The sequence below is a fragment of the Oncorhynchus gorbuscha genome, linkage group LG23 (genome assembly GCF_021184085.1).
Source record: "Oncorhynchus gorbuscha isolate QuinsamMale2020 ecotype Even-year linkage group LG23, OgorEven_v1.0, whole genome shotgun sequence".
NCBI lineage: Eukaryota > Metazoa > Chordata > Actinopteri > Salmoniformes > Salmonidae > Oncorhynchus > Oncorhynchus gorbuscha.
The window spans coordinates 46,290,916-46,312,934 of NC_060195.1; the positions used below are offsets into that span (position 1 = coordinate 46,290,916).

The window sequence follows — 22,019 nt, forward strand, 5'->3', positions numbered from 1 at the left end:
TGTCTCTCTTGCCGTGATGTGTGTTTTGTCCTATATTTAGGAGGCCATTTGCCTTTTGGTAGGCCATCATTGTAAATAAGATTTTGTTCTTAACTGACGTGCCTAGTTAAATAAAGGTTAAAAAATATATAAAAAATAAAAGATAGCAAAGAAGATATCAAATTTTTCAGGAAACAATGTTCATATACTATTTTAACCTTAGTGCTTAGAATAGCCAATTATATTTCCAGCAAACATTTCATTTGTTTGGCCTCTTTTTTTAAGGCCTTGGGATCAACTTGAGGGTTAAATTAATACATTCTGGGAAATGTAGCATTTTCCTAATTTTTAATTAAATTTAAGTGATTCATGAAAATTTGAATACAGGTTTTGTTTTCCTTGATCATTCATTTGATGATTTTGTCCTGAAAATCAATTGTTTCATCATGGTCGTTCCACCTCAAAAAGCACGAGAAAGAGGATTTGACATCCATCTCAGACTGTTCTGAAATCCTTTCTGTTGTTAGTTAGATAAGACTACCATTCCTGCAACATTATTTTGTTGAAATATAATTTGATCTCCAGATCTCCTCTAGTGGTCAGGACCTGGTAATATCAGGATGTCGGATGGGACATAAACCTAAAAACCTAACAAACTCTCTGAACAGCGGGGGGGAAAACAAATTCACTGAGAATACATTACATAGAATAAAGAAACAATATTCTGAGTCGCAGCTCCATCCTACTTGTCAATAGAGAACTGATACTGTATACTAGTTGTTGGTTGTCACGACTTCCGCCGAGGTTGGTTCTCCTGCCCGTTCAGGCTGTGCTCGGCGGTCGTCGTCACCGTCCTATTAGCCACTACCGATCCCTTTTTCGGTTATCTGTTGGTTTTGTCTAATTGTTTTCACCTGTGTGTTAGTTAATTAGTATCTGTATAATATGTAGGTTGTCCCGCCCTTGTTTTGTGCGGGATTGTTTGTTTTTGTCATTTCGTTTCGGCTGTCGGTGTTTTTGTGTTTTATTTCTCCGGTTTGTCTGTTATTTTCCTGTTTTGGATATTTTTCACCCTGTTTGTATTTTGGGTTGTCCGTGTTTGTTGTTCACCGGAGAATAAACCTCTATTCATTATTTGCTCTCTGCGCCTGATTCCAACCACCTTGACTAGTCGTGACATTGGGTTGGGATTGGAGTGGTGTGTGGGGGGTCCGTTGGTGGCTTTTGACCATTTCTTTGGATTACTCGGTTGTAATGTACTATATTTACTAAATATTTTATGAATCCTATAAAATAAAATGGCCAATTTGGTTGCAATCAATTTGCTTAACTTCTCAGAAATAATTTTGCAGGAATGCTATTCTTATCTGTTTCGAACTACAGAAAGGATTTTAGAACAATCTGAGATGGTGGGTGTCATGGCTTCCTGAAATATTTTATTTGCATGCATATAACAACATGTTTGATGCACAATATGTATATTTGTATAGACTATACTTAATGTAGAATAGACATTTGAATTTCACAGAATTCAATTATATTTACTTTAACTCAAATTTCAATTATGTATCCTGTTTACCACTTCAATTCAAAAGGAATTTATTATGAGGAATTCTCAATTGAGCCCAACCCTGGTGTGAAACATTGTTGCATTTAAACTTTAGATCACTGGTTAGTTTGTATGCTGAACATTTTACATTTTAATAATTTAGCAGATGCTCTTATCCAGAGCAACTTAAAGTAGTGAGGGCATACATTTTACATGCTGGTCCCTCATGGGAATCAAACGCACAACCCTGGTGTTGGGACACTATGTTTGCAATGGGAAATAATAGTTGTATTATGATTTGGAAATGGATCTGTTTTTGTATTCTTAGGATTTGAACCTACTGGCTTATTATGTCATAGTGAATGGGATGCTACTTCTTTAACATGATACTGTGTGTGTGACTGCTGTCTTTCCATTTGTCTGTGTTTTACAAAAAGTATATTCTCCTAAATGACGTGCGCAGGTACTGTATTACAGGCCCTGTCCTCTCAGCATCACGAGCCTGCCAAGCTCACATCCTTTGATGTGTCACTGTTGTTGTTTTGGTGATAGTGGTGGCGTTAGGCTACCATAAGGTCTGTAAGCAATGAGGTTTTTGTCGCTGGTAATGCTTGTGCGGGGGCGGTCTCTGTTTTTCGAGATTTGGGAGTTTGGTACACTGTTTTGGAAGATATTTTCCCAGGCCTAGGTCCAATAGCCACAGTTCACTATGTTACCTGTGTTTGTCTGTGCAGGGTTGCATGTGTGCGTGCGCATGTTTGCATCTGCGTGTGTATGGATATGCGTGCGAGTGTATGCATGTGTGTGTGTGTACATATGTTCATCCATCTGTTACCTCGTGTTGTACGAGGAGGCCGGCACAGCCGCCCCCTGGTTGGGCTGCAGCACGTGAACCGTCTGGATCATCTGTTCTGCATGTGTCCCGTTGACCTCATGGTACAGCCTTCCATCCATATCAATGGGCTCTCTCTTCACTTGTTTTACCGATATAGGATGGCGCCCGTCAGCATGGTTTTTTCCGTGACCGCCTCTGGGGCCTCCACGGCCCCCCATTCCCCGGCCGTGATGGCTGGGGCGCTGACCCCCGTAGCCAGCGCTGAGTTCGGGGCACGTGTCCTCATCATCGATCACCACTAGGTCAGGAGGCATCTCTTTAAACTGGTAGACCAGCCGCTGGCCCTCCACCTTAGCCAGGATACCGCGCTGGTAGTAATACCTTAGGAGGGAGAGTAGTCACCGTTAAGGTAAGATCATGATTTAGTTGTCCCTTTTGGAGGACATTTTGTTTGTGGTATTGAGTAAACATGAAGTAACATTACAGACAGAATAATAATGGGCTAGGTTTTGAATAAGGTCCACCTTGAATAACTTGAATAAGGTGACACTGGAATACATGATTGCTTTGCTCTATTTCTTTTATAACCTGGTCCTTGATAATGTTGACTTCATGGGACTTAAAGTCCTGGTACAAAGGATGTCTGGGGTCCATAATAACCTTTTGTGTGGGCTCTTCTATTTATAGATGTCAGCCAGACTTGTCTGCCTGACACCCAGTGCCTTGCTCACTGTATTAAAACAAGTTCTCAGTGTGTTTCATTGATGTTATAATACTGCCTTCGAGATGGGGGCGAGTTGAGATTTTGTTATTTCTGCACTTGAGGACGACACTATGTCGGTACAACACAATATACTGTACAGTATGTGCGGTTTGGCGTCTATGTGATCTAGGAGCACTTATTATATTTTTTACTTTTTGTAGTGCTTTTTACTGCAACAGCTGCACGGGCATTTTAGCATGATACCCTTCTTAACTGTGCAGGCCAATTATGTATTTCTATTGTTATGATATGAGGGGTAGTTTTGTACAAAAGGCTGTGAAGTATCATACCAGAGCTGGTGCTCCGCCCTCCGTCAAGTGGGCGGAGCATTGAGAAGAAGATCAGCTCGAGAGAAGTCAAGTGCGAGAAAGCTCCAGTCATCCTTGTGTTTTCCCACCAGTTAGCTTTCATTGTGTTAGCCAAGGCCAGTGTGCGTCCTTGTTGATATACCACACACACACACACACACTTTGGTTGAAGCTAGTTAGTTGCCTACATACACTGTGTGGTGCTGTTCCATGCCTGTGCATCTTCAGCATTATTAAACCACCTCAACTGGAATCCTACCCGCCAGTCATCTGTGCCCTTACCAGCACACAGGAGCGAACACATAAAGTAACACTTTACCTAAAGAATATACAGTCCACTAAGTCCTCACTTACAAGTTTAGTGTTAGGATATAGACAAACACAATACCATGCACTTTCACAATGCATCCCCAGATGGCAGCACGAACTAGAGTCCAGAGCTGAAGTTAGAGATAGCGTTAGCGCAATGACTGGAAGTTTATGGGTATCTGCTAGCATGCTAGTAGATACCCATAGACTTTCAGTCATTGTGTGAATGCTAGTGAGCTTTGGCTTGCAAAACTACCTCTAACTTCCTTCATAATGGACACAAAGACATACAAATGTTATCCACGAGTTCATCTGACTCTGGGGAAGTAGATAAAGGGCATCATCAAAATCCCGAAGTATCCCATTAAGTCCAGAGAGCTGTCAGGATGATTGGCAATCTGTAGGCCAGAGAACTTGGCCTACCAGTGTTTGATGCGGTTTTGTGTTTGTTTGCCTCTTTAGTTTAGGAATGATTCTTTGTAAGGAACGGCAGGTAGCCTAGTGGTTAAGAATATTGTGCCAATAACTGAAAGATCGCTGGTTTGAATCCCCAAGGTGGGAAAGTCTGTGTAGGACACATTTCGTTTGAATGCATCCAGTTGTGCAACTGACTAGGTTTTACCTTGTAGTTTTATTTTTGTATATATTTATTTTGGGATCACCACTTTAAACAAATACTAACCTGGTGGACGATCATGGGAGTCATGACTGTGCTGGCCCTGGGCCTAAGGTAAGGTGGCTGTCTCCCTGGGCACATGCATTCAATACCTGGTTGCATATGCATCTCACATTTATGATCACATCAAAATCAGGTTACAGACCATGTAGCTAGGCCTAATACCCCCTAAACTTAACGAGTGCAGCAAAATCAGTAGGCTGGTTTCCTGAACACTATGATGTAGGCCAACACCATGTGTGTAATAACACTCCTCTCACCTGAGTGCCCTGCCCATGGTTTCATAGTTCATGTCAGGTTTGTTCTTGTGCTTGCCCCACAGTTTGGACACGGCCTTTGAGTCCACCAGCTTAAAGATGCCCTTCTCCCTCTGCGTCCACTTAATGTACTTGGGACAGGTGTTCTTGTCCTGCAACAGGGCCAGGAGGAACTCCCATAGGTAGATGGTGTTCCCTACGTAGGGGGGAGAAAAGAGGAATTTGCCATTTTAACATGTGAGCCTAATACTGTACATGTGAGCTTGGAGCTCTGCTACACCCATCCATAATTCATTTAGGTTTTACCTAACAAATGAAAAAAGAAGGCAGAGACGCAATTACAGCACTCCCTCCCCATAACCTAAATCAATTAATTTGCCATTCTCGTGTGTGTGTGTGTGTGTGTGTGTGTGTGTGTGTGTGTGTGTGTGTGTGTGTGTGTGTGTGTGTGTGTGTGTGTGTGTGTGTGTGTGTGTGTGTGTGTGTGTGTGTGTGTGTGTGTGTGTGTCTAGGGTTGGAAAATTGGATGGGGCTCTGAAAGTAGATTACTCATGTTTGGGAAATGGTTAGGACCAGAAGTGTTTAGAAACAGCGACCCCTCCAGCAGCCACTTGTATACGTGTCCGGCTGAACCAACCCCCTCTCCCCATCCCCTCTCTGTGCTATGCAAGGGAACACACAGCCGCAATTACAGTTATTTCCCTGTGAGACACAGCAGAGAGTACACGATCAATTAGCAAGCTGAGGTCCAACCCAACTGGACTACATGGGCTGCTGGTTGCTGATTGCACCACTCTACAGGCAGAAACGTGCACATTAGCCCACAGAATAGGCCAAGAGAGAGACCTTGATTTCGATTGGCTGTTTTTTCCGGAGACCTTCTCCCTTACCTCACCTCGCTCATCAACTTATCCCTGACCGCTGGCTACGTCCCTTCCGTCTTCAAGAGAGCGAGAGTTGCACCCCTTCTGAAAAAACCTACACTCGATCCCTCCGATGTCAACAACTACAGACCAGTATCCCTTCTTTCTTTTCTCTCCAAAACTCTTGAACGTGCCGTCCTTGGTCAGCTCTCCCGCTATCTCTCTCAGAATGACCTTCTTGATCCAAATCAGTCAGGTTTCAAGACTAGTCATTCAACTGAGACTGCTCTTCTCTGTATCACGGAGGCGCTCCGCACCGCTAAAGCTAACTCTCTCTCCTCTGCTCTCATCCTTCTAGACCTATCGGCTGCCTTCGATACTGTGAACCATCAGATCCTCCTCTCCACCCTCTCCGAGTTGGGCATCTCCGGCGCGGCCCACGCTTGGATTGCGTCCTACCTGACAGGTCGCTCCTACCAGGTGGCGTGGCGAGAATCTGTCTCCTCACCACGCGCTCTCACCACTGGTGTCCCCCAGGGCTCTGTTCTAGGCCCTCTCCTATTCTCGCTATACACCAAGTCACTTGGCTCTGTCATAACCTCACATGGTCTCTCCTATCATTGCTATGCAGACGACACACAATTAATCTTCTCCTTTCCCCTTCTGATGACCAGGTGGCGAATCGCATCTCTGCATGTCTGGCAGACATATCAGTGTGGATGACGGATCACCACCTCAAGCTGAACTTCGGCAAGACGGAGCTGCTCTTCCTCCCGGGGAAGGACTGCCCGTTCCATGATCTCGCCATCACGGTTGACAACTCCATTGTGTCCTCCTCCCAGAGCGCTAAGAACCTTGGCGTGATCCTGGACAACAAACTGTCGTTCTCAACTAACATCAAGGCGGTGGCCCGTTCCTGTAGGTTCATGCTCTACAACATCCGCAGAGTACGACCCTGCCTCACACAGGAAGCGGCGCAGGTCCTAATCCAGGCACTTGTCATCTCCCGTCTGGATTACTGCAACTCGCTGTTGGCTGGGCTCCCTGCCTGTGCCATTAAACCCCTACAACTCATCCAGAACGCCGCAGCCCGTCTAGTGTTCAACCTTCCCAAGTTCTCTCACGTCACCCCGCTCCTCCGCTCTCTCCACTGGCTTCCAGTTGAAGCTCGCATCCGCTACAAGACCATGGTGCTTGCCTACGGAGCTGTGAGGGGAACGGCACCTCAGTACCTCCAGGCTCTGATCAGGCCCTACACCCAAATAAGGGCACTGCGTTCATCCACCTCTGGCCTGCTCGCCTCCCTACCACTGAGGAAGTACAGTTCCCGCTCAGCTCAGTCAAAACTGTTCGCTGCTCTGGCTCCCCAATGGTGGAACAAACTCCCTCACGACGCCAGGACAGCGGAGTCAATCACCACCTTCCGGAGACACCTGAAACCCCACCTCTTTAAGGAATACCTAGGATAGGATAAAGTAATCCTTCTCACCCCCCCCCCCCTTAAAATATTTAGATGCACTATTGTAAAGTGGTTGTTCCACTGGATGTCATAAGGTGAATGCACCAATTTGTAAGTCGCTCTGGATAAGAGCGTCTGCTAAATGACTTAAATGTAAATGTAAATGTTTTCAAGAGGCGAGTCAGTTGAGACAGGGCCAGGAGAGACCATGATTTCAATTGGCTGTTTTTCGAGAAGTGAGCTGGTTGAGAAGAACGCTCACCTTTGCCCTCCTTGCTCTTCTTCTTGAGTGGCAGGCTGGGAGTGGTGATGGGGGGAGTATGGACGCACCGCCCGCGGCTTGCGTACTAAGACGGGAGAAGCGTTCAGGTCAAAACTGTGACACCAAATTAAGCACATCACTGTCAGTGGCTAAATAAAAACACAGTGTGCTAATAAGGCTGTAAGCTGTGGCTAATAAGCACATACATTTACCAATGCACTCCTGTGTTAACTCCTAAAAAAATATCTTCGAAGCATGAGTGTAAATTGAATATTTTAATCGAGAACGTTAAAAACAAGACTAAATAACATTGTTTGACAACCTAATGTTTTGTAACACTACAGTCCATGATGACTCCCATGTGGTACCTTTAGTTTTCCTCTGTGGTTTGGACATGCTCTTCTGAGGGATCTCGTCCATGGAGGATGTTTCCTCGTCCAGCGATACATCAATGCAGCCATTGGCCTCCGGCCGAAGAGGGATGTAGGTGTAGTCAGACTCCAACATGGTCCCATAGGTGTGAACTACAACAATGGAGAAAAGTAGTACCGTCAATTTTACTCCAGTTATGTAATATTATGAGACTGTGAACTAAAGCAACAGCCAGAGATAATTATGGGAATTAATGAAAATACGACAAATGAAACCGCCTACAAATAGCCTTCATCAAAAACTTATACGTTTTAACAATGTTTTGAAAGTGGTAAATGCTTTGAGGTAGAAATTGGATTCAGTTAACAAACAAGTGGTACCAAAATATTTTTTTTAAATACTCCTTCCCCTATCCTCCCTCCTAGCAAGTAGCAACAACAAAACAACACAAATCGTACTCATGCGCTTCTCGTCCAGGATGTTGTTTGGTGACTCCATGTTCAGAAGGGCTGCCGCAGCCTCGTTGGTCTCCATGCTGTCCTCTGTGCCCGACACCGTCGTTTCTGTTGGCCAATCAGACAGGGATTGTCATCAGAACATGAAACAGACAGATTTTAAGACAAACTTAAAAGGATGTTACAATCACTAGGGGCGAATTCTAGGTAATACCAGGCCCTGTCTGGAAAAAAAACCTAGCCCCTATCCCTTAGGCATGTGTGTGTAAAGTATAATCTCCTCCTCACCTGAAAGGCCCACGTCTCCGACCATAATGGGCTCCTCCACCACGTGTAGAGTGGTGTCCACCATGATGCCGTTCGCCACCTCGTCCGATTCCATGCCCGAGTAGACCTGCATCAGGTCAGTGGCGGGCACCTGCTCTACGATGACAGCTGGAAACACGGACGGGTCATCCAGCTGGACACACAGAGAGACCAACAGACAGACAGAGACCACAGACGTTAGATCACAGAATTACATGTGTATGTCTATTGCTTCGTTTTTATCTTATGGGCAATTACACAATAACAATATTACGCGGAGACTGATTTTTCAATTTAAAATGTATGCCAAACAAAAACCATTGATTTCAAAGTTTTACAAACCATACAGCTCTGTGCACAAGAACTACTACAAACAATTTTCACGGTAAAAAAAAAAAAAAATCCTGGAAAAACTGTGCAGATGCAAAGTTTATTACAGTAACCGAATTACGGTAAAATATCCATCCATTTTATTCTGATACCAAATGTTATATCTGCACATCTGTGTTTTTGTTAAATTTTCAGTGGAGATTTGTAAACGTTGTCCTTGTGCATAGAGTTATATTGTTTGTTAAACTTTGAAATCAATGGTTTTGTTTGGTATACATTTTCAAATGAAAAATCTGAGTCTTAACCATGGTAAAGTTAATGTAGGCCTACACACTGTGCTTTTACGGTTGTTCTGATATATCTCACACATTGGCTTTGTCCACATGCAGGTGATCAAAAAGGTAAGACTTACTTGTAAATTATTCATACTCGTTTCACATACAGGGAAACAGACATGAGACATGGCAAGAAAACGTATGTGAACCCTTTGGAATTATCTGGATTTCTGCATAAACTGGTCATAAAAGTAGATCTGATCTTCATCTAAGTCACAACAATAGACAAACACAGTCTGCTTAAACTAATAACACACAAATTATTGTATTTTTATTGTCTATATTGAATACATCATTTAAATATTCACAGTTTAGGTTGGAAAAAGTATGTGAACCCCTAGGCTAATGGCTTCTCCAAAACCTAATTGGAGTCAGGAGTCAGCTAACCTGGAGTACAATCACTGAGATGAGATTGGAGATGTTGGTTAGAGTTGCCCTGCCCTATTAAAAACACACACAAAATTTAAATTTGCTATTCACAAGAAGCATTGCCTGATGTGAACCGCGAACAAAAGAGATCTCCAAAGACCCAAGATTAAGAATTGTTGACTTGCATAAAGCTGGAAAGGGTTACAAAAGTATCTCTAAAAGCCTTGATGTTCATCAGTCCACGGTAAGACAAATTGTCTATAAATGCTGTCCAGGCCCTGAGGCTGCTTTGCTGCCTCAGGGCATGGACAGCTTGCTATCATCGCCGAGAAAAATGTATTCCCAAGTTTATCAAGACATTTTGCATGAGAATGTAAGGCTATCTGTCCGCCAATTGAAGATCAACAGAAGTTTGATGAAAACGACCCAAAACACAGAAGTAAATCAACAACAGAATGGCTTCAGCAGAAGAAAATACACCTTCTGGAGTGGCCCAGTCAGAGTCCTGACCTCAACCCGATTGAGATGCTGTAGCATGATCTCAAGAAAAAGGTTCACATCAGACATCCAAAGAATATTTCTGAACTGAAACAGTTTTGTGAAGAGGAATGGTCCAAAATTCCTCCTGACTGTGGTGCAGGTGCAATCCGTAACAAGATAAAATGTCTGGTTGAGGTTATTGCTGTCTAAGGAGGTTCAACCTGTTATTAAATACAAGGGTTTACAAACTTCTTCCAACCTGCACTGTGAATGTTTACATGGTGTGTTAAATAAATACATAAAAAACTATAATTGTGTGTGTGTTATTAGTTTAAGATGACTGTGTTTGTCTATTGTTGTGACTTAGATAACATTTTATGACCAATTTATACAGAAATCCCGGTAATTCTAAAGTGTTCACATACTTTGTCTTCCCACTGTATCTATGTAAACCCATATTTCTCATTGGACCAACCTAGCAAGAATTGACGTCAACTGCTGGTAATAACGCTAGATCATTTTCAACTGATTTTGTACAAGACTGAGTGTTCAAAACATTATGAACACCTTCCTAATATTGGGTTGCACACTATTTTGCCCTGAGAACAGCCACAATTTGTCGTGGCATGGAAAGTGTTCCACAGGGATGCTGACACATGTTGACTCCAATGCTTCCAACAGTTGTGTCAAGTTGGCTGGATGTCCTTTGGGTGGCGGACCATTCTTGATACACATGGAAAACTGTTGAGTGTGAAAAATCCAGCAGCGATGCAGTTTGTTAATATATATTTTTTTAAACTTTTAGCACTTTTTTCTGCCCAATTTCTTGATATTCAATTGGTAGTCAGTCTTGTCCCATCGCTGCAACTCCACTACTGACTTGAGAGGTGAAGGTCGAGAGCCACGCGTCCCACGAAACACGACCCCGCCAAGCCACACTGCTCACTTAACTTGGAAGTCAGTCGCACTAATGTGTCGGAAGGCAACGCTGTACAACAGCTTGCAGGTGCCCAGCCCACCACAAAGAGTCACTAGAGCACGATGGGACAAGGAAATTCCATCCGGCCAAACCCTCCCCTAACCCAGACGATGCTAGGTCAATTGTGCACCGCCTCATGCGTCTCCCGGTCACGGCCGGCTGTGACACAGCCTGGGATCGAACCCGGGTCTATAGTGACGCCTCAAGCACTGCAATCCGGTGCGCCTGGCACATACTACCATATACCATTCAAAGGCACTTAAATATTTTGTCTTGACCATTCACGCTCAATGGCACACATACACAATCCATGTCTCAATTGTGTCAAGACTTAAAAAAACATCTTTAACCTGTCTCCTCCCCTTCATCTGTAGATTATTTTATTTATTTTTTCACCTTTATTTAACCAGGTAGGCTAGTTGAGAACAGGTTCTCATTTACAACTGCGACCTGGCCAAGATAAAGCAAAGCAGTGCGACACAAACAACAGCACAGAGTTACACAAACAAACATACAGTCAATAACACAATAGAGAAAGTCTACATACAGTGTGTGGAAATGAGGTAGGATAAGGGGGGTGAGGTAATAAATAGGCCATAGTGGCAAAATTATTGCAGTATGGCAAATTAAACACTGGGGTGATAGATGTGCAGAAGATGAGTGTGCAAGTAGCAGTACTGGGGTGCAAAGGAGCAAAATAATTCAAAGAAATAACAATATGGCGAGGAGATAGTTGGATGGGCTATTTGCAGATTGGCTATGTACAGGTGCAGTGATCTGTGAGCTGTTCTGACAGCTTGTGCTTAAAGCTAGTGGGGGAGATATGAGTCTCCAGCTTCAGTGATTTTTGCATTTCATTCCAGTTATTGGCAGCAGAGAACTGGAAGGAAAGGCGGCCGAAGGAGGAATTGGCTTTGGGGGTGACCAGGAAATATACCTCCTGGAGCGAGTGCTCGGGTGGGTGCTGCTATGGTGACCAGTGAGCTGAGATAATGCGGAGCTTTACCTAGCAACAACTTGATGACTTGGAGCCAGTGGGTTTGGCGACGGATATGAAGCGAGGGCCAGCCAACGAGAGAATACAGGTTGCAGTGGTGGGTAATATATAGGGCTTTGGTGACATATGGATGGCACTGTGATAGACTGCATCCAATTTGCTGAGTAGAGTGTTGGAGGCTATTTATTAAATGACATCGCCGAAATCAAGGATCGGTAGGATGGTCAGATTTACTAGGGTATGTTTGGCAGCATGAGTTAAGGATGCTTTGTTGCGAAATAGGAAGCCAATTGTAGATTTAATTTTGGATTGGAGATGCTTAATGTGAGTATGGAATGAGAGTTTACAGTTTAACCAGACACCTCGGTATTTGTAGTTGTCCACATATTCTAAGTCAGAACCATATAGAGTAGTGATGCTGGATGGGTGGGTATGTGTGGGCAGCGATAGGATGAAAAGCATGCATTTAGTTTTGCTTGCTTTTAAGAGCCACGGAAGGAGAGTTTTATGGCATTAAAGCTCGTCTGGAGGTTAGTTAACACAGTGTCCAAAGAAGGGCCAGAAGTAAACAGAATGGTGTCGTCTGCGTAGAGGTGGATCAGAGAATCATCAACAGCAAGAGTGACATCATTGATGTATACAGAGAAAAGAGTGGGCCAGAGGATTGAACCCTGTGACACCACCATAGAGACTTCCAGAGGTCCGGACAACAGGCCCTCTGATTTGTCACACTGAACTCTGTCAGAGAAGAAGTTGGTGATCCAGGCGAAGCAGTCTGCCCGATAAGAATGTGGTGATTGACAGAGTCAAAAGCCTTGGCCAGGTCGATGAATACAGCTGCACAGTATTGTCTCTTATCAATGGCGGTTATGATGTCATTTAGGACCTTGAGCGTGGCTGAGGTGCACCCATGACCAGCTCGGAAACCAGATTGCATAGCGGAGAAGGTACGGTGGGATTCGAAATGGTCGGCGATCTGTTTGTTAACTTGGCTTTCGAAGACCTTAGAAAGCCAGGGTAGAATAGATATAGGTCTGAAGCAGTTTGAGTCTAGAGTGTCTCCCCCTATGAAGAGGGGGATGGCCGCGGCAGTTTTCCAATCTTTGGGGATCTCAGACGATACGAAAGAGAGGTTGAACAAGCTAGTAATAGGGGTTGTAACAATTTAGGCGGATAATTTTAGGAAGAGACGGTCCAGATTGTCTAGCCCTGCTGATTTGTAGGGGTCCAGATTTCGCAGATCTTTCAAAACATCAGCTATCTGGATTTTGGTGAAGGAGAAATGGGGGAGGCTTGGGCAAGTTGCAGAGGGGTAGAGGGCTGTTGACCGGGGTAGGGGTAGCCAGGTGGAAAGCATGGCCAGCCGTAGAAAAATACTTATTGAAATTCTCAATTACCGCATATTTATCCGTGGTGACAGTGTTTCCTAGCCTCAGTGCAGTGGGCAGCTGGGAGGAGGTGCTCTTATTCTCCATGGACTGTACAGTGTCCCAGAACTTTTGGATTTAGTGCTACAGAACCTAAATTTATGTTTGAAAAAGCTAGCCTTTGCTTTCCTAACTGCCTGTGTAGTTGCATATCACGGGGGCTATTCGATGCTAATGCAGTACGCCACATGATGTTTTTGTGCTAGTCAAGGGCAGTCAGGTCTGGAGTGAACCAAGGGCTATGTCTGTTCCTGGCTAAAACAAATTGAATGGGGCATGCTTATTTAAGATGGTGAGGAACGCACTTTTAAAGAATTTAACAGGTGACATCAATAAGGGATCAAAGCTTTCAACTGGATTCACCTGGTCAGTCAGTCATGGAAAGAGCAGGTGTTCTTAATGTTTTGTACACTCATTGTACAACAGATTAAAACCTACCCAAACCAGAAACCGTGAATAGATGGCAGCATTCGCACAAAATTGAAAGCACGAACCATTGCATTTAACCATGGCAAGGTGACTGGGAATATGGCCAAATACAAAAAGTGTAGTTATTCCCTCTGTAAATCAATCAAACAGGCAAAACGTCAGTACAGAGACAAAATGGAGTCACAATTCAACAGCTCAGACACAAGATGTATGTGGCAGGGTCTACAGACAATCAAGGACTACAAAGGGAAAACCAGCCACGTCACGGACACCCTGGTCTTGCTACCGGACAAGCTAAACACCTTCTTCGCCCGCTTTGAGGACAATAGAGTGTTTACGGACATATTCAATCTCTCCCTATCCCAGTTTGCTGTCCCTACTTGCTTCAATATGTCCACTATTGGTCCTGTACCCAAGAAAGCAAGGCAACTGAACTAAATGACTATCGCCCCGTAGCACTCACTTCTGTTATCATAAAGTGCTTTGAAAGGCTAGTTAAGAATCATATCACCTCCAACTTACCTGACACCCTAGATCCACTTCAATTTGCTTACCGCCCCAGTAGATCTACAGATGATGCAATCGCCATCGCAATGCACACTGCCCTATCCCATCTGGACAAGAGGAATACCTATGTAAGAATGCTGTTCATTGACTATGGCTCAACATTCAACACCATAGTCATCATTAAAGTCGGGGCCCTGGGTTTGAACCCCACCCTCTGCAACTGGGTCCTGGACTTCCTGGAGGGCCGCCTCCAAGGTGGTGAAGGTAGGAAACAACACCTCCACTTCGCTGATCCTCAACACAGGGGCCCCACAAGAGTGCGTGCTCAGCCCCCTCCTGTACTCCCTGTTCACCCATGAATGCGCGGCCAGGCACGCCTCCAACTCAATCATCAAGTTTGTAGATGACACAACAGTAAGAATGCCTGATTACCAACAATGACGAGACAGCCTACAGGGAGGAGGTGAGGTTCCTGGCACAGTGGTGCCCGGAAAATAACCTCTCACTCAACGTCAACAAAACAAAGGAGCTGATCGTGGACTTCAGGAAATAGCAAAGGGAGCATGCACCTATCCACATTGACGGGACCACCATGGAGGAGGTGGAAAGCTTCAAGTTCCTCGGCATACACATCACTGACGATCTAAAATGGTCCACGCACACAAACAGTGTTGTGAAGAAGGCACAACAGCGCCTCTTCAACCTCAGATGGGTGAAGAAAACCAAACGTTTACTGATGCACAATTGAGAGCATCCTGTCGGGCTATATCACTGCTTGGTACGGCAACTGCACAGACCGCAACCTCAGGGCTCTCCAGAGGGTGTTGGGGTCTGCCCAACGCATCACCGGGGGCAAACTACCTGTTCTCCAGGACACTTACAGCATCTGATGTCACAGGAAAGCAAAAAAGATCATCAAGGACATCAATCACACGAGCCAAGGCCTGTTTACACCGCTATCATCCAGAAGGCAAGGTCAGTACAGCTGCATTAAAGCTGGGACAGAGAGACTGAAAAACAGCTTCTATCTCAAGGCCATCAGACTGTTAAAGAGGCATCACTTAATAATGGAACACGAGTCACTTTAATAATGTTTAAATAATGTTTACATACTGCTTTACTCATCTCATCTGTATATACTGTATTCTATTCTACTGTATTTTAGTCAATGCCACTCTGGCATTGCTCAATCTAATATTTCTATATTTCTTAATTCCATTATTTTACTTTTAGATTGGTGTGTATTGTTGTGAAATGTTAGATACTACTGCACTGTTGGAGCTAGGACCACAAGCATTTACTACACCCACAATAACATGTGCTAAGGCTTCCCGAGTGACGCAGTGGTCTAAGGCATTGCATCGTATTGCTAGCTGTGCAACTAGAGATTATGGGTCTGAGTCCAGGCTCTGTCGCAGCTGGCTGCGACCAGGAGACCCATGGGGCGGCGCACAATTGGCCCAGCGTTGTCTGGGTTAGGGAATGATTTGGCTGGCAGGGTTGTCCTTGTCCCATTGTGAGCTAGTGACTCCTGTGGCGGACAGTGCACACTGACACGGTTACCAGGTGTGCGGTGATTCCTCTGACACATTGGTGCTTCTGGGTTAAGTGGGCATTGTGTCAAGAAGCAGTGAGGCTTTCTTTGGGGTGTGTTTCAGAGGACACATGGCTCTTGGCATTCACCTCTCCCGAGTCCATACGGGACTTGCAGTGATGAGACAAGACTGTAACTACCAATTGGAAATTGGGGAGAACTTTTAATATATATATAAATAACATCTATTAAATATGTGAATGTGACCAGTAAAATGTTGTTTGCATTGGTTTGATTTGAGGGAGGGCTCATTTCAACAGTGTTTCAGTGGCCCACTGGGACATTCTTATTGCTGGGAATTCCAGACACACCCCCTCATTTCCAGCACAACATTTCTCAACACAGGAAGAGCTGAGGACATTTCTCAACTAAGGAAATTGCCAGAGCTCTGGCCAAACTGTATGAGGACCATATGAGAAACTGTTGCGTGTGGCAACAAAGCTCACTTGGCAACACTTTTCAACACTTACTGCATCCACCAGTGTTACCCCTATCTTATTTTCCAGAGGGGTTGCAAACAAACATTCAGGGTCTATTTAAATATAAACATTTTTGTGAACAGGCCTATAGGTGGGGGTTCCCACTTGGCTCTATATAATGGTAGGGGAAACACTGTCTACAGTAGGTCCACCAATGTGACATGGCAGTTTGTTTCCCAGATAAGCTTCTCTTATCTCTCATTCTGTGAATCCTTGTGGAGTAAAGACACAGATTTGATTTTCGGTCAGCACACTGTTATTTTCCTATCTTCAATAGCACCACAAAAGGAGGCTGTGTGTATGGCACCCCTTTCTGTTTGTTTTTCCCATAACATGCCCAAAAGACTCCAGATCCAAAAGGACATGGAGCAGGCAGGACTCATAGCTTTTGCAGGTCCTTTACCGTTAGGTTAAGTTATTCTAAATATCAAACAACCAACAATGCTCTAATGAAATGGTGCAAAGTATTTTGGCCTGCACTCATAGCCAGAGGAAGAAAAAGAAATTCAATGTCCGTTTCTGAAAATTACCAGGAGATGGAGACAGACTACAGCTCTTTGCCTGATTGTCATCTATGTGCTGCTTTGTACTACCCCCCCCCCCAAAAAAAAAAAACATTAGTAGCCAAATACCTTGTCACATTGAAAGTCCAGTAACAACAGTTTGACTTAAAATTCCAAAATGGTGTAATGAACAACAAATAGGTAGAAAAGTCATAACAAACAACGTTCTGAGTTTTTTTTACATTTACTGATGATTTTACGAGCCCCTAAACATCAATGCAGTACAAATAAGAATAATATATAAAAGTAACGAGTAATTAAAGAGCAGCAGTAAAATAACAATAGCGAGACTACAGTATATACAGCGGGGTACCGGTACAGGGTCAATGTGCTGTGGCACCGGTTTGTCAAGGTAATTGAGGTAATATGTACATGTAAGTAGAGTTATTAAAGTGACTATGCATAGATGATAACGAGAGAGAGAAGCAGTGGTGTAAGCTAACAGTACACTAACAGCACTCTGCCACAGACAACTGCATTACGTGGAATCATTCAACCTTTAGGAGTCATTACCAAACAATTAGACTATGTCAACATAGCTAGGAGTTCAGGGACTGTTCAATTAACTTCACAAACAATATCTTAGGTTTCAGAACACTGTCCATCAAACAAACTGCTTTTCCATGATGTCAATATCAATGGTCAACAGTGGGCCACGAGACCATTTGGGACCTCCACTTGGGAAATATAAAAGATAAAGAATGCAGTTTGTTGTGTCCTTTGACTGTAAAAGCTGACATTTCATTGACGTAACAGCATGCTGTCTATTGTTCTCAGACTGTGGTAGCTAGACATAATACCAGATATCTCGGTCGGTCGGGAGCCTGTGACCTTGTGTATGTGCATGTTTTAGTGACCAGGCAATGAGAGCACCAGTAATTCTGCTGAGTTCACTCATCTGTGCATTAACATCACACTGTCTCCCCTCCCTAGCAGAACCAGACCAGACCAACTGAAACCAACACAGATTCTGCTGAGGGGGCAGAAGATGTCTGTGTCTGTCTGTTGTTGTTGTTTTGACATAATGGGACCCAGATTCAACAAAGCACCTGCGGGGTTTGGCACAAAGGAGGACCAAAGAGTTACCTTTTGAGCACAGACGTCATTTCTAGCTTTGATTTGCATGTGGTTGTCAACTAACATGAATTCAACATAAAATCAATGAAACGTTTCACCATGTCATTTGATTTATTTTAAAGTTGGGTGAAATAAATACAAAACTCCCTTACGTTTATTACTTTTGGCAAATCTAATAAGTTTTACAAGTTGATTCAGTGTCATCACATTGAATTTTGTTTAAATTACATGGAAACCACGCCAACCCGTTTTTGCCCAGTGGGTAGCCAGCTAGCTAACTTTCCTATTAGCCAAAAGACACTCAACTATCTCAACAAGATAATGAAAGGTGCAAAACAGAGTATGGTATTTAGTACGATTTACACAAAGGCCATATTGGCTGCATCTTCCTCTTTGTTGCTCTCAACCAGATATAACGATCACTGGAGTATTTGCATCTCAGAGTTCCCAGTTTTGGCTATGAAAGCAAGCCCCTGTGTGTGAGAGGTTCCCCTATAATCAACCCGGTTCTGCTTTACCTTCCCATGTCGCAATTTTTAGCACCACCTCTATACTTTTAACATCCCCTGATAGGGCTGATAGAGGAAGTTAATGGAAAATATCCCATAGTCACAGGGGTGTCATGCACCCATTATTTTAGACTGGGCACGAAGTTCATGAAGATGGAGGTGGGGTGACAGTTGAAGTTGACGAATTTTGCATTTTTCAAACACTGGTCTGTGCATTCAGCTTTTTCCTGCAATCAAGAGCCAAAAAATGTATATATTTGTCTGCATAGGTTATCTTAGCTGCAGTGCATTCAGAAAGTATTCACACCCATTGACTTTTTACACACTTTGTTGTTACAGCCTGAATTTAAAATGGATTAAATGTAGATTTTGTGTCACTGGCCTACACACGATAATGTTGAAGTGGAATTGTGTTTTGTTTATTTTTTTCAACAAAAAAACTAAAAGCTGAAATGTCTTGAATCTACAACTATTCAACCCCTTTGTTATGGCAAGCCTGCAAGCCTAAATCAGTTCAGGAGTAAACTGTGCTTAACAAGTCACATTAACAGACTCACATTAAGCATCTCCAATCCAAAATTAAATATAGAATTGGCTTCTTATATCACAACAAAGCATCCTTCACTCATGCTGCCAAACATGCCCTCGTAAAACTGACCATCCTACCGATCCTCGACTTCGGTGATGTCATCTATAAAATAGCCTCCAACACTCTACTCAACAAACTGGATGCAGTCTATCACAGTGCCATCCGTTTTGTCACCAAAGCCCCATACACTACCCACCATTGCGACCTGTATGCTCTCGTTGGTTGGCCCTCGCTTCATACTCGTCGCCAAACCCACTGGCTACAGGTTATCTACAAGTCTCTGCTAGGTAAAGCCCCGCTTTATCTCAGCTCACTTGTCACCGTAGCATCACCCACTCGTAGCACGCGCTCCAGCAGGTATATCTCACTGGTCACCCCCAAAGCCAATTCCTCCTTTGGTCGTCTTTCCTTCCAGTTCTCTGCTGCCAATGACTGGAACGACCTGCAAAAATCTCTGAAGCTGGAGACTCATATCTCCTTCACTAGCTTTAAGCACCAGCTGTCAGAGCAGCTCACAGGTTACTGCACCTGTACATAGCCCATATATCAACCTACCTCATCCCCATACAGTATTTATTTATTTATCTTGCTCCTTTGCACCACAGTGTTTCTACTTGCACATTCATCTTCTGCACATCTACCATTCCAGTGTTTAATTGCTATACTGTAATTACTTCGCCACCATGACCTATTTATTGCCTTAACTCCCTTATCTTACCTCATTTGCACTCACTGTATATATACTTTTTGTTTTCTTTTGTTCTACTGTATTATTGACTATGTTTTGTTTATTCCATGTGTAACTCTGTGTTGTTGTATGTGTTGAATTGCTATGCTTTATCTTGGCCAGGTCACAGTTGCAAATGAGAACTTGTTCTCAACTAGCCTACCTGGTTAAATAAAGGTGAAATAAAATTTAAAAAATAATAATAAGTTGCATTGACTCACTCTGTGTGCAATAACAGTGTTTAACATGATTTTTGAATGACTACCTCATCTCTGTACCACACGCATACGGTCGAGCAGTGAATTTCAAACACAGATTCACCCACAAAGACCAGGGAGATTTTCCAAAGAAGGGGAAACTATTGGTTTAAAAAAATCAGTCATTGAATATCCCTTTGAGCAAGTTGGAGTAATTCAGTGGAGGCTGCTGAGGGGTGGACGACTCAAAATAATGTTGGGAACGGAGCGTATGATACCATTCCACCACTCCAGCCATTACCACAAGCCTGTCCTCCCCAATTAAGGTGCCACCAACCTCTTGTGGTAGAGTTAGTAATTACACTTTGGATGGTGAATTAATACATCCAATCACTATAAAGATACAGGCGTCCTTCCTAACTCAGATCCCGGAGAGGAAGGAAACCAGTCAGGGATTTCACCATGAGGCCAATAGTGTCCTTAAAACACTTACAGAGTTTAATGGCTGTGATAGGAGAAAACTGATCATGGATCAACAACATTGTAGTTTTTCCACAATACTAACTTAATTGACAGTGATAAGTGAAAAGAAGGAAGCCTGTATGGAATAACAACATGCATCCTGTTTGCAACAAGGCACTAAATTAATACTGCTAAAAATGTGGTAAAGCAATTAACTTTTTGTCCTGAATACGAAGTGTTATGTTTGGGGCAAATCCAATACAACCCATTACTGAGTAGCACTCTCCATATTTTCAAGCATAGTGGTGGCTGCATCATGTTATGGGTATGCTTGTAAACGTTAAGGACTGGATAGTTTTTTTTCAGGATAGAAAAAAAGGGAATAAAGCTAAGCACATACAAAATCCTAGAGGAAAACCTGGTTCAGTCTGCTTTCCAACAGGCATTGGGAGATGAAATCACCTTTCAGCAGGAGAACCTAAAACACAAGGCCAAATTTTAACTGGAGTTGCTTACCAAGAAGAAAGTGAATATTCCTGAGTGGCCGAGTTACAGTTTTTACTTAAATCAACTTAAGCATCCATGGCAAGACCTGAAAACTGTCGAGCAATGATCAACAACCAATTTGACAGAGCTTGAAGAATTTTGAAAAGAATAATGGGCAAATGTTGTACAATCCAGGTGTGGAAAGCTCTTAGAGAGCTTTCTGCCAAAGGTTATTCTAGAAGGTATTGACTCAGGAGTGTGAATACTTATGTAAATTAGATTGTTCTATTTTACATTTTTATACATTTGCTAAAATTTCTAAAAACATGTTTCACTTTGTCAGTAAATGAGATTTTTATTCAAACAATTTAATCAATTTTGAATTCAGGGTGTAAAAACAAAATGTGGAATAAGTCATTGGAATAAGTCAGCTTGTCTAAATGTAAGATAGTTAGACAAGCTATTCTAACTTGATTGATAGCCTGAAATGCCTTGGTATCTAGCTATGAGGTTGTGAGATTGTGAAACTATCTAGCTGGCTAGTTTAAGCCATCTTCATAAAATTGCTAGGTGGCTAGAATTACAGAGAAACAAAAAAATAGGTTTTATTTATTCATCAAGAAGGAATCAATAGGCTACATAGCTTGATCAAATTCATTTACAAACTTACCTCCTGCCCATCACTGGCAGCTAAAATCAAATAAAATGCTGTGTGAGTCACTCTACACTCTCTCTCCTCCTCCACTGACAATATATCTAGCCTCCTGCCTAGGGACTATTTTCTCCATGCACCTTGAAAGGAACCACTTACTAGGGAGAATGAGGTGGGGGCGCTGGTCCAGTCAGTGTGCCCCCAATGCAAAATACCGCTGACAGATCTTTATAAAAATAATTATGATAAAACGTTTAGTAATTATTTTAACATCTGAAGAATTCTAAAACAGGACAAATCTGAGGGGGTACATGCATTTTCCACATATGGGCATGACACCACTGCATAGCCACACCCCAGATAACAACTGAAATACTTAAAATGGGGTGCTGTAATTGTTCTGTAATTGAATTACTATTCAGTAAAAAATGTGAGTGG

General features: G+C 43.1%; 1 protein-coding gene across 1 annotated transcript in view; it reads right to left on the reverse strand.

Moving 5' to 3' along the window:
* The window catches only part of LOC124010771 (ETS-related transcription factor Elf-1-like), a 61,510-nt gene that overhangs the window by 6,234 nt on the left and 33,257 nt on the right, over positions 1-22,019 (reverse strand). Inside the window, 7 exon segments of the mRNA XM_046323425.1 lie at positions 2,364-2,744; positions 4,680-4,872; positions 7,261-7,312; positions 7,314-7,345; positions 7,629-7,784; positions 8,091-8,195; positions 8,376-8,547. Coding sequence (XP_046179381.1) covers positions 2,364-2,744; positions 4,680-4,872; positions 7,261-7,312; positions 7,314-7,345; positions 7,629-7,784; positions 8,091-8,195; positions 8,376-8,547 — 1,091 coding nt within the window.